The sequence below is a fragment of the Gastrolobium bilobum genome, unplaced genomic scaffold, assembly GCF_033153095.1.
Source record: "Gastrolobium bilobum isolate Gb01-03AN ecotype WA unplaced genomic scaffold, APGP_CSIRO_Gbil_v1 utg7982, whole genome shotgun sequence".
Taxonomy (NCBI): Eukaryota; Viridiplantae; Streptophyta; class Magnoliopsida; order Fabales; family Fabaceae; genus Gastrolobium; species Gastrolobium bilobum.
In genome coordinates this window covers 266,839-280,772 of record NW_026897007.1, presented here as the reverse complement: position 1 = coordinate 280,772, position 13,934 = coordinate 266,839, and the positions used below count along the sequence as shown (strand labels likewise).

Genomic DNA, 13,934 nt, shown 5'->3' with positions numbered 1-13,934 from the left:
AAAGCTGCAAAATCTAATCTGTGAAATGGCTGATCCGAAAGTTCAAAGCTTCTTACTCCTAATCGTTCTCCTCAGCATTTGTTTTCGACAACTGAACTGCTTTGAACTTAAAATGCAAGTTAATATAAGGCTGGAAGAATATTATCGTTTAGATTTTAATTCTATATATTCGGTCGATGTGATAGCACTTTGATTATTAAGTATTTTCAAAGATAAAAAAAAGATTAGTAATTTCAGTTTTTTTGTTTTATTTTTAAATTATGACTAAGATGGTTAAGAAGTATTATTTGATTGATTTTTTAATAATAAACTATATAATCTAAGAAATAATTTTTTGTGGGTGTAAATCTTAAGGCAATCCTTTTCTCTAGCAATTTGTCTCCTGCATCTGCATACATCCATTAATATTTGAGTCAATGGGACTTACCTGGAAATAAATTTTTCTCCTATTAAAAAGAGGAAAGCATTGCCTAAATGTTAATTATAAATGTGGAAGATACATATCTCAAATAACAAGTATAACCCCTGATTCTTATCGAATTTATTATCTTCCGAATAACAGGAAAGCTCTATAAATTCTGGAAGCACAAGGCTTCAAGGTTACTCTGAAGCATTCTCTCTCTCTCTCTCTCTCTCTCTCTCTCTCTCTCTCTCTCTCTCTGGTATAAAAAAGCCTTGGATTTGGCTTCTCTCTCAAGAAAAGAAAAGCAGAGAAAGCTTATAATAGCTTTACACAGAAATCAATCAAAATAAGCATCAATGGCAACTGACCACGAAGAAGATATCAAGGATGAGAAGAATCCCCGCCCCCTCGACGAGGATGACATCGCCCTCCTCAAAACCTATGTAACTTCTTCTTCTTCTTCTTCAAAACCCTATTTTTCTAATTTTTGCTTTACAGATCTGCCTTCTTGTATGAATCTTAGGTTTCCAGCTTTCACTGCCATTTTTTATTCTACTGCTACTACGTTTCATTCGATAAGTATTTTTCTGAAATTTTACCTTCTCACCCTACTTCGCATGAACTTGCTGTTACTTTCTCAATAATGGGGTCTGTTAAATAGTGCGAATTTAAAGTTGTAATTTGTTTTTAAACCAAGTTGGACTATTACTCGGAAAAAAGCAAGAAAGAAAACAGAACTTCTTCTTTCCCAATCCTGTAGAATTTCTGGTTGTGAAGAATATTGGGAAATTAGGTTCTCTTTTGAAGACTCTATTTGGGATTGATAGCTTTGGGATTTTTCTACTTGGTGTTTGTGCTTGCTGCGAATTACATGTGGTAAATGCTCGCAAGTCTTGATTCAGATGCACGAAGTTTTGAACTCTGTATTAGGGTAGAGATGAATTGGTGTAATTGGGTTCAGCTGCTGCTTTTATAGTTATGCAATTTCCAAACTTTTTCCAATCATCTCAATTATTAAATTTTAGTTAAGAGTTGTTGAGATCACCACTATACTGTACTAGGCATGTCTAAAGTAGTCATTACATGGATTTTTTCTCTGTAATATGGAAGTGGTTCATAGACCTTTTTCTCCGAAAACTTCTCCTCCTTGTAGTTGCCGGACTACACGCTTAAAAATATTTATTTTATAGTTCTTTTGATTTTCTTTTATTGGCTGTCTTTTCATCTATAGCATATTTAATTTACAAAATACTTTTATAATAGATTTTTGTTTATTATGCAGGGTTTGGGACCTTATTCCACAAGTATAAAAAAAGTAGAGAAGGAAATAAAAGATATGGCAAAGAAAGTCAACGATTTATGTGGTATGTTTTCCATTGCCATTCTGTATCTCACTAATACAGACAGTAATATGTGAAACATTGTATCCGTTAATAGAATATATTGATACAGATTGTGTTTACTGATTGAAATTCTGTTTTACTGCATCTGCTTCTGTTTTTGGGCCAAAGTTGATGCACTTAATCTTTGCTGGGCAGCCATTGTTACTGATCTATGATCAAATCGTGTTAAACAAACTCAGATTCACTTGTAAATGATAATTCCCCATTTAGTCCTTTATTTTAGGTAGATGTGTTCCTGATAGCTTTAGTTTATGGCCATCAGTCATCAAACAGAATACATGTCCAAAGGAGTTTATGATTGGTATTTTGTAGGTATCAAGGAGTCAGACACTGGTTTGGCTGCACCAAGCCAGTGGGATCTTGTTTCTGATAAACAAATGATGCAGGAGGAGCAGCCTCTTCAGGTCAATTTTTTTTTAGATTTTGTTTAAAGTGTTTTTAATATTTGTGGGTGTTGGTATTGATGACTGTTTATTTAACAGGTAGCAAGGTGCACGAAGATTATAAATCCAAACTCCGAAGATGCCAAATATGTTATCAATGTGAAGCAGATTGCGAAGGTACCTATATTTTTTTAGCAATTATTCCATTGTTTCTCACCACACCTATCATATTGTTCTTTGTTTGAGGATGTTAGAAGTCACTTATTGTTACGAAGTTATCACTTGCGGAACAATTATATTTTATGCTGTGTAAAATGCCAATGGATTAGCAAAGCTGTTGATTCTTTTCTCTATGTAGTTGGGACTAATAATCCTGTTTTTCTTTTTTTAATGACAGTTTGTTGTTGGGCTGGGTGACAAAGTTTCGCCCACTGACATAGAGGAAGGGATGCGCGTTGGGTATGTTACCTATCTGTAACTTTTGATTCCAAAACATTCTCTGTTGGGAGAGAAAGGGGCATTTTAGTGCTATGCTGTCTGCTAGTTGTAATTGACCTTCATTCCATCATTGCAGGGTTGATAGAAACAAATATCAGATTCAGATTCCTTTGCCTCCAAAAATTGATCCAAGTGTTACCATGATGACTGTTGAAGAGAAGCCTGATGTGACATATAATGATGTTGGTGGTTGTAAGGAGCAGATTGAAAAGATGCGAGAAGTAAGTGATTGAAAATTTCCCTGATTTTCCATTGCAGATATAATTGAGGTCATAAGTCATGTGGCACTAAATCTTTTAATTTATTCCTGCTAGGTTGTTGAACTTCCCATGCTCCACCCAGAGAAATTTGTTAAGCTAGGAATTGATCCTCCAAAGGGTGTTCTTTGTTATGGTCCACCAGGGACTGGTAAAACACTTTTAGCTAGGGCTGTGGCTAATAGGACGGATGCTTGTTTTATAAGGGTTATTGGAAGTGAGTTGGTTCAGAAATATGTTGGTGAAGGTGCTCGGATGGTTCGTGAACTATTTCAGGTGAATGCCTAAGATGCATCTTCTGGTCTTTTTTTGTTACTGTTTCCATTGCATGATGTTATCTGACTAAAATTGTTCTCTCTTTTAGATGGCCCGTTCAAAGAAGGCATGCATTGTGTTTTTTGATGAAGTTGATGCAATTGGAGGTGCACGGTTTGATGATGGTGTTGGTGGTGATAATGAGGTTCAGCGCACAATGCTTGAAATTGTGAATCAGCTTGATGGGTTTGATGCTCGTGGAAACATCAAAGTCTTGATGGCAACTAACAGGTTTTCTGATTTGGCTTTTCTATGGTTTCTTACTTTTATCTCATGCTCTCAGTTTTACTATCGATGTTAAGACAAGAATGTGTCTCTAAGTATACACGGTGCCATTATGGCTGTAATTAAAATGCAGTCAAAATGTTGTAGTTGACACCATTTATGACATACACTAAGGTGCTAAAATTTGTTTACTTTGTGGTGTGATGCTTTGTATAACAAATTATAGCTTTGGAATTCTATGCAAAACATTCTTCTCACCCCTTATTTGCTACTTTGTCATCTTACCATGGGTTGCACTGGCTGTTCTTTTCACCTCTCAAAACAACTAACATGAGGGCATATTTTGAACCAGTAGGAAATGGCTTTTGTGGATTTGTCCTCCCCGTGATATTTGTGGTTAATTAAATTCTAAAAAGTATGTAGGAGTTGAAGCTGACTAAGTTGTACCGATTCTGTTTTTGAGTAATTCTTCTTTGACTTAAAAGGGTCCATTTGATTTGCTAAAACATAAGGGACAACACATCAAAATAAAAAAATTGTACTTTGTTTGATTTTTAAAATAATTTAAGTACTAGACAGAAAAGGAACTCGAGGAACAACACAAAACTCTAAAATTTTGTTACCTACTAAACTGGGTTACAAAATTTTATCTACAAGACAAGAGATAAAGAACAGTAACCCCTACTCTTTCATTTTCCAAGCTGTATTGCATGGGGAAGAAGTGCACAACATAAGGGGTATTTCAATAAATTTTGCATTATTATATGTTGTATTTATGCATATTAAACTGCAAATATAACAAAAATTTTAGTCTTATGTATTGGTCATGAAACAACTGACAACACAAAAAATTATCCTGTGACTCAACCACTTATGTTGTACCATTCTGTTTATGCTGTTGTGTAATGTGCATCAAATGCATCCATTTATTTTTAACGCCATGTTTATGATATTGTTGGACATCTTTGATGTTGGGCTGACTGGATGAATTCTGTTCCCTTTTGTTCACAATTTTTAGGCCTGACACTCTAGATCCAGCACTACTACGGCCTGGACGATTGGACCGAAAAGTTGAATTTGGCCTTCCTGATTTAGAGAGTAGGACGCAAATTTTCAAGATACACACAAGAACCATGAACTGTGAAAGGGATATCCGCTTTGAACTTTTAGCTCGGCTTTGCCCGAATTCCACTGGTAAGAACACCTTCAAAACTTGGTATTTTGCACCCTTTTTTTTTTCTGGTATAATGGCATTTTGTACTTTATTCTATACTTTTTGACCATCAAATTTTTAGTTTTTTTAGTATTTGGGTAGAATGCTTCGTTACTTAAACTTGTTCTTTTTGAAGGGATTTCTGTTACTTCCTTTCCTCCTTTTGTCCTACTATTAAAACTGTGTTTCAGGCTTGGGTACTTTTTAGAGATTGATTTTTTGACCAAGATATTTTTGGTTCTCTGCAGGAGCTGATATAAGGAGTGTTTGCACTGAAGCTGGTATGTATGCTATTCGAGCTCGAAGGAAGACTGTAACAGAGAAAGACTTCCTTGATGCAGTTAATAAAGTCATCAAAGGATACCAGAAGTTCAGTGCAACTCCCAAGTATATGGTCTACAACTGAGTTATTCTTTCCTTTACTTTTCCTGAAACTATATTGGCACTTGCAATATTTTCTCCACTGAAAAATTATTGAAGGGCCTAAGTTTATTTGTTTGTTTTTGAACGTTGACTATGTACCAAACGTTTTCATAATGTTATAGCCAAATCGTTTCGAGTGTCGTTGCTTTTACAAACCTTAAGGGTAATGATTGTCAACTTACCACGAGGTGTGAATAATCAGACATGTTTCTGAAGTTTTATGTTGGGTTGAGTTGATATTACTAGCCTACAAATAAATAAAGAATGAATAACATTACTCGTCCAACGTTACAAGATATAGCAATCGGTTCAATACATAGATGTGAAGTACGAGAGTACCGTTTTTGCAAATTTTTGGAGTGTTGCTTAAACCATCTGAATGTAAGATGAAACGAAACTTGTGAGATCATCTAACACGACCTTGTCCAGACACCAGATGATTTAAACAATCAAAAAAATGAAATTGAATGATGAGGGTAAGTTTCTTTTCCTTTGTTCTACGGTCCTCTCTTGTCATGTCACCAATCGTTTCAAGTGTTGAACAAACGATTGAATTATAAGCAATAAAAAGAATTTCATAAGAAAAAGGAGCGAAACGAAAGTAAGTGTTTTATGATCTGCAATATCACGATTTCAGTTAAGTATCTTCTGATTCTGTTACTATGTATGGCTGTAAACTTATTCATATTTCCATGTCATATATAACCTTTTGCTATGCAATGTACGAAAAATAAAGTAATGATGCCAAAGGCTGGTTAACATTGGTCATGCCAGTATCTATAAAACAGGTAGTTATTTCACCATTACCGTCATCGCACAAAAAAGCTGATTGGAACAAGTTTAGAAACTTGCCTTGCACAAACTAGGAAAAGCCTTCAAATATGGCAACCATATATCTAGACGGAGCTTCAACTTTGCAAGCAGTTAAGTAATTGAATTTATATTACAAACAAAAGCACTAGCTCAAACAAACATACATCGCCCATTGTCTAACTTGGTTAATGAAAAATGCAATCGTTCTAACAAAGACGTATTCAATATTGATTGAGGGGTTAAAAAGAAGTAACGAAAAAAATATAATTACATTTTCTTGGGAGAGTCATTCTAGTGAGTAATAGAGAAATTTAGATGTCTCGTATAGACGGGTCATCACTCCCTCGTTGGGATCCTCCTCCAAGATCATTTCCACTTCCAAATGTTCGCTTGCTCATGTTAGCTCGCTGCACTAATCGTACAAGTGCTTGAACCACCTCTGACATTGGTGGTCGGAACTCAGGCTCCGGCTGCCCCAAAATTCAAAATTCAAATTCAAAAATTAAAATGCATTAACACATGCAAATATTATGGTTAAGGACACCGATTGGGGTGGGCTATACTATATATATATGAGAGAGATAACTTTCCCTTGTTGAAAAACCTAAACAAATAATTTATTGATTTTCTTATTCTCAAAATCAATAAAATTTGTGTGACTGACAATACCTGAACGCAGAGAGCAATAACATCGGCAAAACGAGAAAGAGATTTAACAGGATATAACCCTTTCAGTGCAGGATCAACCATTTTAGCCAATGCATCAATATCATGGAGTTGAGGTGTTGCCCATCGAACCAAAGATTGCTCGGATCTTGGCCTTGAGCTGTTAGAGAATGTTTCAACAATCAGGACCAAAAAAGAGAGAGAGAGTATTAAATTAATGCAATGCATAATTTAAAATTCACCTATCAAATGGTTTCCGTCCACTGAGAAGCTCCAACATGACAACTCCAAAGCTGTAGACATCACTTTTCAGAGTATACTGACCAGACAAGGCAACTTCAGGTGCATCATATCCAGATCCAACATTATGGTTCAATATCTGAACATCACACACAAAGTTCAAACTTCAACAATTTTACAAATTTTAATGTCACTGGGTAAAAGGAAAATTTGAATTCTTTAAGAGCATGATCAATATTCTTAAAATGAAAAACAATTACAAAATTCATCCAATGGAATTTGCCGTACAAAATGCACATCACTGTCCATAGTGGGTTTGAACCCTTGGGCAGAGAGTTTACCTTGTAAGATTTAGAAAGTTGGCCCAACGCAATCAAATCCAATTATAAAAACATTAATTCACAACATAAAGTTCCAAAAACTTGTAAAATCACCTGGTCTGCATTTGGAATATTGCTTGCCAATCCACTGTCTGAAAGATGAGGGTTAAGCTCTGCATCAAGTAATATGTTGGCTGACTTAATATTCTTATGAACAACTGACGGCGAACAAACTTCATGTAGGTACCTAGAAAAAAAATGAGGATATAGTCAGGTCATTGAGTCTCGAGCCAAACATTCAGTTCAATGATAGATGTCCAACAATATATGTTGCCACATATTATAAATCAGTTAAAGACTTCTATTGCAAGTGAAATACCTTAATTACTTCAGTAAAGTGGCACTTTCCAATTTACTGATAGTGTATTCACTTCAAGGAGGTAGTGGATCAAATTTAAACACAAAATTCATATTTTATAGTCCCAAACTATTTCTTCTAGTTTTTACATTTCCAAATTCGAACATTAGATATAGTAATAATCCATACATTTTTTATCAGGAAAACAACAAGCAAGTTACAAAGAGAGATAAATCAGTCAAGCCATACAGGCCAGCATGGAAGCTAAGCAGAATATATACCATGGGAAAAAAAGGGAAAAGAAGGAGATGGACAGAATAAATCAATGGTAAAACTAGGTTCATAAGATTAAAATAATTTATCAAGCAATGATGCAAAAATTCCTCACAAACGCAATATTAGAATCTTCTAATCCCATTAGGCCACAACTAACTTACTCTAAAGAACGTGCAGTCCCCAAAGCAATCTTGACACGGGAATTCCATATCAATGGTTTACTATATTCATCTGATAGGTGAAGGAAGTCATGTAGTGATCCACTTTTATGAAACTCATATACCAAGAGATGTTGTCCATACTCTGAACAATAACCTACAAGCTCTGTCACATTTGGATGATGTAAATGGGAGATGTTTGAAACTATTTCTGTAAAATCTTCCGACAAATCATTGGGAATGACAGATGAATCTATCTTCTTCACTGCCAGAACCTAAAGCATTTTTATAAATAAGAAACAAAGTCAAAACCATTAATAACTTTTAAGCACATACATAGACTCAAGGCTTGGTCCACTTGAGAAAAACTCATGGTATTTAGTGGGATATTAGCTATACCTGCAGTATCTATATCCACATGGATTTTCAGTTTTTGTTTTTTTGGTTAGGAGAGGGGATGTTGGAGATGAAGAGACAGTAAACCTAACACAACCTTATGTGATATCATCAATATGATACATCCATGTTTCTGTGTATGAATACTACTAAGATTTGATCCAGTTCCAGGGAATTTTACATAGTAAAATGACACTATTCTGGAGATACTAATATCTGGCACCAGAATCAGACAGAGTGGACAGCTAAGAAATACCTTTCCATCATCAAATTGAGCACGGTACACACGCCCAAAAGACCCCTCACCAACAAGGTGATCCACACTGAAGCTGCCAGTGGCAATCTGCAGATCAGCTATAGAATATGATTTCACATTTGCAGGAGCTGTTACAGTCTTCTTGACAAGAGTGGGCTTCTTTGAGAATTCATTGTCATCAAATGATTTATGACGATCAATAGGTGGGGGTTTAAGATTTATTGTGGCAGAAGTATCAAACGTCTTCAAGTCAATTACAGAGGAAGTTTGCACAGACTTCACTTCTGCATTATTATGATACACATTAATATGTTAATTTGAATAACAAAGTCGAAAAGCTGAATAACTTAACTGCTAATGTTGAACTGCAAGCATTAATTTGGTTGGTAAGTAACGAGAAAAATACAGACCAGTTATTTGTAACAATGACAAATTCTACATAGTAAAGTTTGGCTTGACTAATTAGAGCAAAGATATTACAATAGACTTCTCTAGTCTAGTAGCCAAATAGATGTCTGCCATGTTGTCAAGCAAGCACCCCTTCCAGGAAAGTAGTGTTGAAGTAATTGCTACTATCTTGTCTAACAGAACAAATTAGGATGTGAAAATATAGATATATGAATTGGTCTGAAAATTACAGATAACTCAGAACAAGTACAAGAAAGAAAATAACCAGAAAAGCATAATCATGGGGTCCCAAAAACCAGGGCACACCCAAACCCACAACCACAAATGCACTCAATCCTTACCTAACCTCTCACCCCACGCCCCAAAAAAAAACAATCACCTTTATCACACACTCTGGTGCAGATCCCCACTCATTCCCTAACCCCTCCTGGACTGCCAACTGACTAACTGCCTCCCTTTTTTTCTTCTTTAGTATACGAGTGGCCCACCCTCATTACTAGGATTCGAATTCAAGCCATGCTTCCTCCTCTTATACACTCCGGCTAAGGGTGTATGATCCACCAAAATGATAGATGAATTGCAAAATTCATTTATGAAATGCGGAATCAAGTATGAGAACAACCAATTGAGTAGGAGGTTTCTGCAAATATAACTAACCTATGAAGTACAAAATTAATACAAGAATAATAAATGCTATGAACATAATAAATATAAGCAATATAATATAAGGATGACCTCATCATGAAAAGAAAAAAAAAATGATCTTTAATTAAATAGTATGCGATGCAGACCATGCACTTCATTTGAAGGAAGAGGGGGAAAGGACTGATTTTCCAGCTTTTCTGGATCTGAAGATGACTTCTTGGATTTTCTCTTCACCAGAAAGAATGCTACTACTGCCCCAACAACAATGACGGAGATCAAAATTCCAGCTATGCCACCACCTCCTATACCAGATTTTTTGCCATCACCAACTGTGCCACTGCCAGCATCTGAGGGGGTAGCACTTCCACCACCAGATTTGTGGTGTTGCTTGCTTTTAGGTGCTGGAGGTGTCCCAGGAGGAAGTGGGGGTGCAGGTCCTGAGCTCCATGCATTACCACCGGTCCTGTCATTAAATTTTTCTCTTTTTTTTAAGTTCTCCAGAAATTTATGATGAAAATCAGATTTCTAGTTACCAAATTGCTCATAATGGCAATGCTTACTGTAGGTTTATCTTTTTCAATTGTTCTGGTATCCAGCCTGTAAAATTATTGTTTTCCACATTCCTGAGAAGAATTTATGAAAATCAATACAATTAGGTTTTAAGTTCTTCGCTATGGAAATATAAGATAGGATATTCCAGCTATGTTATATGATACAACAGAGACGCACAGATTATCCAGAGGCAGATTAGCAAGGACATCGATAGTGCCTGTAAACTGGTTGTTTTGTAGATACCTGCACATATGTAAACAAGTAAACTTAGAATACAATCAATAACAAGTAAAGTATTAATAGAAAACATCAACAGTTCGGATATTTACATAGTGGTTATTCCTGAAAGTGAGCTCAAAGTCTGAGGGAGGTCACCAGTCAGAAAATTGAAAGAGAGATCCCTACAATTTTATTTATTTTTTTAAAAAAAGCCACATGGTCCTGAATTGTTAGCAAAACCCAAAAAAGCCTCAGTTGTGAAGAGTATGTAAATTATGAAATTACCAAAACAATATGACAGAGAGAGTGCAATAGCCTATGTATATGGACCATTTTTCACATGCAGAACATCTTAACATGAAACCTAAAGCAATATTGTAAAAATACTACACTGCGCATACAAAATGGTAATTAATCCAGAATAACATCATCAAATCATACAGAAGATGAAAAGGATCAATATTTTATAGTAAAGGTCACAATAACTTGACAGCCTACTAGACTACTTTTTTACCCAGTTGAAGGGTAGGAGGAAATCTCACAATATAGAGAGTGTAGAAAGATTTTGAAAGTCGACACCCAGTCCTTGCTGGAGCTGATTGTGACCAAGATTCCTACATTATAAAAAACAATTAAAAGAAAATTACTCAAATTGCTTGTGCAAGTGGTTCATACCGTACGACTATGATAAATGTACAAGAAGATAATTACATACAGGTCTGTAAGAGAGGTCAAATTAGAAATAGAGTAGGGGACTGTTCCAGTGAAGTTATTACTAGCAAGATTTCTGCATACAAAGAATTAAGAATGTTAAAAATCATAATATCATAAGTAAAATAAACTGCAGAGTAACAACCATATGTGTGTGAGAGTGTGTGTGTAGAGAGAGAGAGAGAAACATACAAAAGCTGCACATTAGGAGGAAGTTGGTATGGTATGGCTCCTACAAGATTGTTGTCACTCATGTCTCTACAAAAATTTACAAGGTCACAACAATAGTAACAATGTATAGAAAACTGGATATCTGATGAATGAGACTAATAATCTCACAGTTTGGTCACAGATGTCAAGGCTTGTAATCCGTAAGCCAATGTTCCAGTTAGTCCAAGATTAGATAACTCACTGATAAGTAACAAGACAATATTCATCAGAAATTAGCACTAAAAGTAATCATGATGGAGTGATATAAAATGAAGAGGAGAGTGACGCTATACATCTCTGTAACACGGTTGCCTGAGCAAGTAATGCCTTTCCAAGATTGTCCACACGGATCATCACCATTAGCAGGCCAACCTAGCTGAGATGGTGAGTTCATACTTTGAAACATAGCCCTTACAGCAGCAGCTGCATCAAACACTCCGTAAAAAGATAGTTAGCAAACCCAAGACATGCATAATGGAAATTTATTTTTCTAACAGGTTAAGGCCTGTCTGCACCATCATCCATTTTAGATATTTCAGGATAGATATTACTGTACAGAAAAAATGAACCCATTATGATAGTATCCCTAAATATATTATTTCTAAGCAGAACTGAACAAATTGATGCTTAGTCTTGAATAAGAATTCAAAAAATGTTCACTGACATTGATAATTTCATTATTGCTCATTCATGTTATTGACTATAACAGCTTCACATTTATAAACATCAAGGGGTCAAGAGAAAAGAAAAAAACCCAACTTTCACCAAGGATTCTCAAAGGGTACATTATAATGTCATGAATGGAAGTAGTATGGATAGGAGATTATGATTTGTTTTTGTATGCATAGAAGCTCGTAAAAAATAACATTGGTGACTAATAGGGAACATGAAGAAAAGCCATTCACAATCATATCACCTAGCCAGCACCAAAAAGAGTAAAATTTCAACGATTTTAAAGCACCACATACTTAAATTCATATAAGTTCATCTTCGGGGATGAGACTGGGAAATTTAATATCAGATGTTCCCCAAGCAAACATCTTATGATTTCGAAGTGTCATGAAGGCAGAGCAGGTTGCTGGTTGAGGATTTAAAGATATTGATAACACAACAAGAATAAGGATGTGTACAGGATTAAAGTAAATGCAGGATTAAAGATGTCATCAACAATTGAATAATGCGCGGTAAAGTAAAATCAGAAAAAAAGAAGATTTTATGAGAGAACTCTAGTATAAGAAGATTATAATATTTTAGCATTTAGCAGAAGATATACCATGAAAATGATGAAAGGGAAGGTAACTAATGCCCAAATAGTACGAACCTACAACTAAGTACACAGAACATATAGCTCAAACTGGAAAGAAAAAAAAAAATCATTTATTTGTTGAGACCATTGGCATGCAAAGCAATAGGGCACCTCACTGAGAAAGCCAGCAATCGAGCCACTAAATAGATCAGAAAGAAAACATCTCATTGTTTCAGAATGGAAAAGAAAAAAAGTTGGGAGGTCTATAATGTATCAAATTAAACCATACTGGAAACAAAAAGCCAGAACTGTTCAGAGCAGATGAATGGAAAACAAACAAAACCAAGTGAAGTGAAGTGGGGAAGAGAGCAAGTTAACAAGTGTGCTTTTTGAGTAAGACTAGCACAATGCAAAAATGAACAAAGACAGAGACTTGTGAAAAGGAGAGTGAAGTCAAAGAAGACACCAACCATCATTTGGATCTGTGGCAGTGACACCATCGGGCATCAAACGAAGAATGCAGGTGCTGATGAACAGCAGCAGTAGCAGCCTTCGATACTCAACCATCTCACAAAAGTTCTTCCAACCCAGAAAGCTAAAAGGGATTTGGAGTCAGCCCTTTATGCCAAGTTCTGATTTTTCTAAAGATTTTGTGGGTTTATGCAGCTCCCATGGCCAAGTAAAGCTGGCCAGCACGAAATGCCAGAAGAATCCAAAGCCACAGAAATTTCATTTACTTTATCATAGTCACAGACTCACTCACAGTCTCTCTCTCTCTCTCTCTCTCTCTCTATATATATATATATATATATATATATATATATATATTTAGCAAATTTATACTTTAATAATACGTAATTATGAATGATAATAATTTTGCTTTTCGAGTTCTCTTGAATTTTCAAAGAAAGGAAAAAATTGTAAAGCATGGTTGTTTGAGTTGAGGGGGGTGTGGTGTGCCCACCATATGTATCATTGTATGGTATCTGTTTTGGATTTTTGCTTTCTTAATTGAATAAGCCAATTTAAGTAGCTTTCATAAATGAATGACACGCTTTTAATTTTTTCGTATATAATATTGCTTCTTATTTATTTATTTTATTTGTATATATTGGTTAATAAGCGAGAACTGGTATATGTGGCTTTCATGCCAACGGATAGACGAAACCTAAAAGGAAGTCACAAAAAAATCAATTACTTCAACTGGCCGTCAAGAAAAAATAAAGTTAACCTACAAAGGAGAAGCCATACAAAACATTAACTGAATGATGGAATTAGTATTTTTTAATTATAGAAGAATAATGGAAAAAGACTTTTCAACTAATGTCACCTTTTTTAAT

At 35.3% G+C, this 13,934-nt stretch overlaps 2 protein-coding genes across 3 annotated transcripts; one reads left to right on the top strand and one right to left on the bottom strand.

Moving 5' to 3' along the window:
* The first annotated feature begins 554 nt into the window (after positions 1 to 554).
* Positions 555 to 5,275, top strand: LOC133303339 (26S proteasome regulatory subunit 7-like). The gene is made up of 10 exons (XM_061503233.1): positions 555 to 846; positions 1,686 to 1,767; positions 2,119 to 2,210; positions 2,289 to 2,366; positions 2,587 to 2,648; positions 2,764 to 2,908; positions 3,002 to 3,220; positions 3,309 to 3,490; positions 4,503 to 4,678; positions 4,946 to 5,275. The coding sequence occupies exons 1-10, from the start codon at positions 760 to 762 to the stop codon at positions 5,101 to 5,103; spliced, it is 1,281 nt and encodes a 426-aa protein (XP_061359217.1). The 5' UTR covers positions 555 to 759; the 3' UTR covers positions 5,104 to 5,275.
* A 752-nt stretch (positions 5,276 to 6,027) lies between these two features.
* Positions 6,028 to 13,339, bottom strand: LOC133303338 (protein STRUBBELIG-RECEPTOR FAMILY 7-like). Of its 2 annotated transcripts, XM_061503232.1 has the most exons (17): positions 13,065 to 13,339; positions 11,642 to 11,771; positions 11,478 to 11,549; positions 11,331 to 11,396; positions 11,143 to 11,214; positions 10,970 to 11,041; positions 10,538 to 10,609; positions 10,386 to 10,451; positions 10,217 to 10,279; positions 9,803 to 10,119; positions 8,604 to 8,887; positions 8,109 to 8,226; positions 7,955 to 8,024; positions 7,274 to 7,406; positions 6,842 to 6,978; positions 6,603 to 6,759; positions 6,028 to 6,403 (listed from the first exon to the last, which is right to left on the bottom strand). In XM_061503232.1, exons 1-17 carry the CDS (start codon positions 13,159 to 13,161, stop codon positions 6,245 to 6,247), a joined length of 2,085 nt encoding a protein of 694 aa, XP_061359216.1. In that variant the 5' UTR covers positions 13,162 to 13,339; the 3' UTR covers positions 6,028 to 6,244. The 2 variants fall into 2 exon arrangements, with proteins under 2 accessions (XP_061359216.1, XP_061359214.1); XM_061503230.1 differs by having other exon boundaries at positions 7,955 to 8,226.
* Positions 13,340 to 13,934: the final 595 nt, after the last annotated feature.

Excerpts from the sequence above, each read along its gene's own strand:
- LOC133303339 (XM_061503233.1), top strand. The coding sequence starts at position 760 with ATGGCAACTGACCACGAAGAAGATATCAAGGATGAGAAGAATCCCCGC. Across the intron at positions 847-1,685 it reads TCGCCCTCCTCAAAACCTAT|GGTTTGGGACCTTATTCCAC; the intron begins GTAACTTCTTCT and ends TTTATTATGCAG. Across the intron at positions 2,367-2,586 it reads ATGTGAAGCAGATTGCGAAG|TTTGTTGTTGGGCTGGGTGA; the intron begins GTACCTATATTT and ends TTTTAATGACAG.
- LOC133303338 (XM_061503230.1), bottom strand. The coding sequence starts at position 13,161 with ATGGTTGAGTATCGAAGGCTGCTACTGCTGCTGTTCATCAGCACCTGC. Across the intron at positions 11,397-11,477 it reads TTGACATCTGTGACCAAACT|AGACATGAGTGACAACAATC; the intron begins GTGAGATTATTA and ends AAATTTTTGTAG. Across the intron at positions 11,042-11,142 it reads TTGACCTCTCTTACAGACCT|GAATCTTGGTCACAATCAGC; the intron begins GTATGTAATTAT and ends TTTATAATGTAG.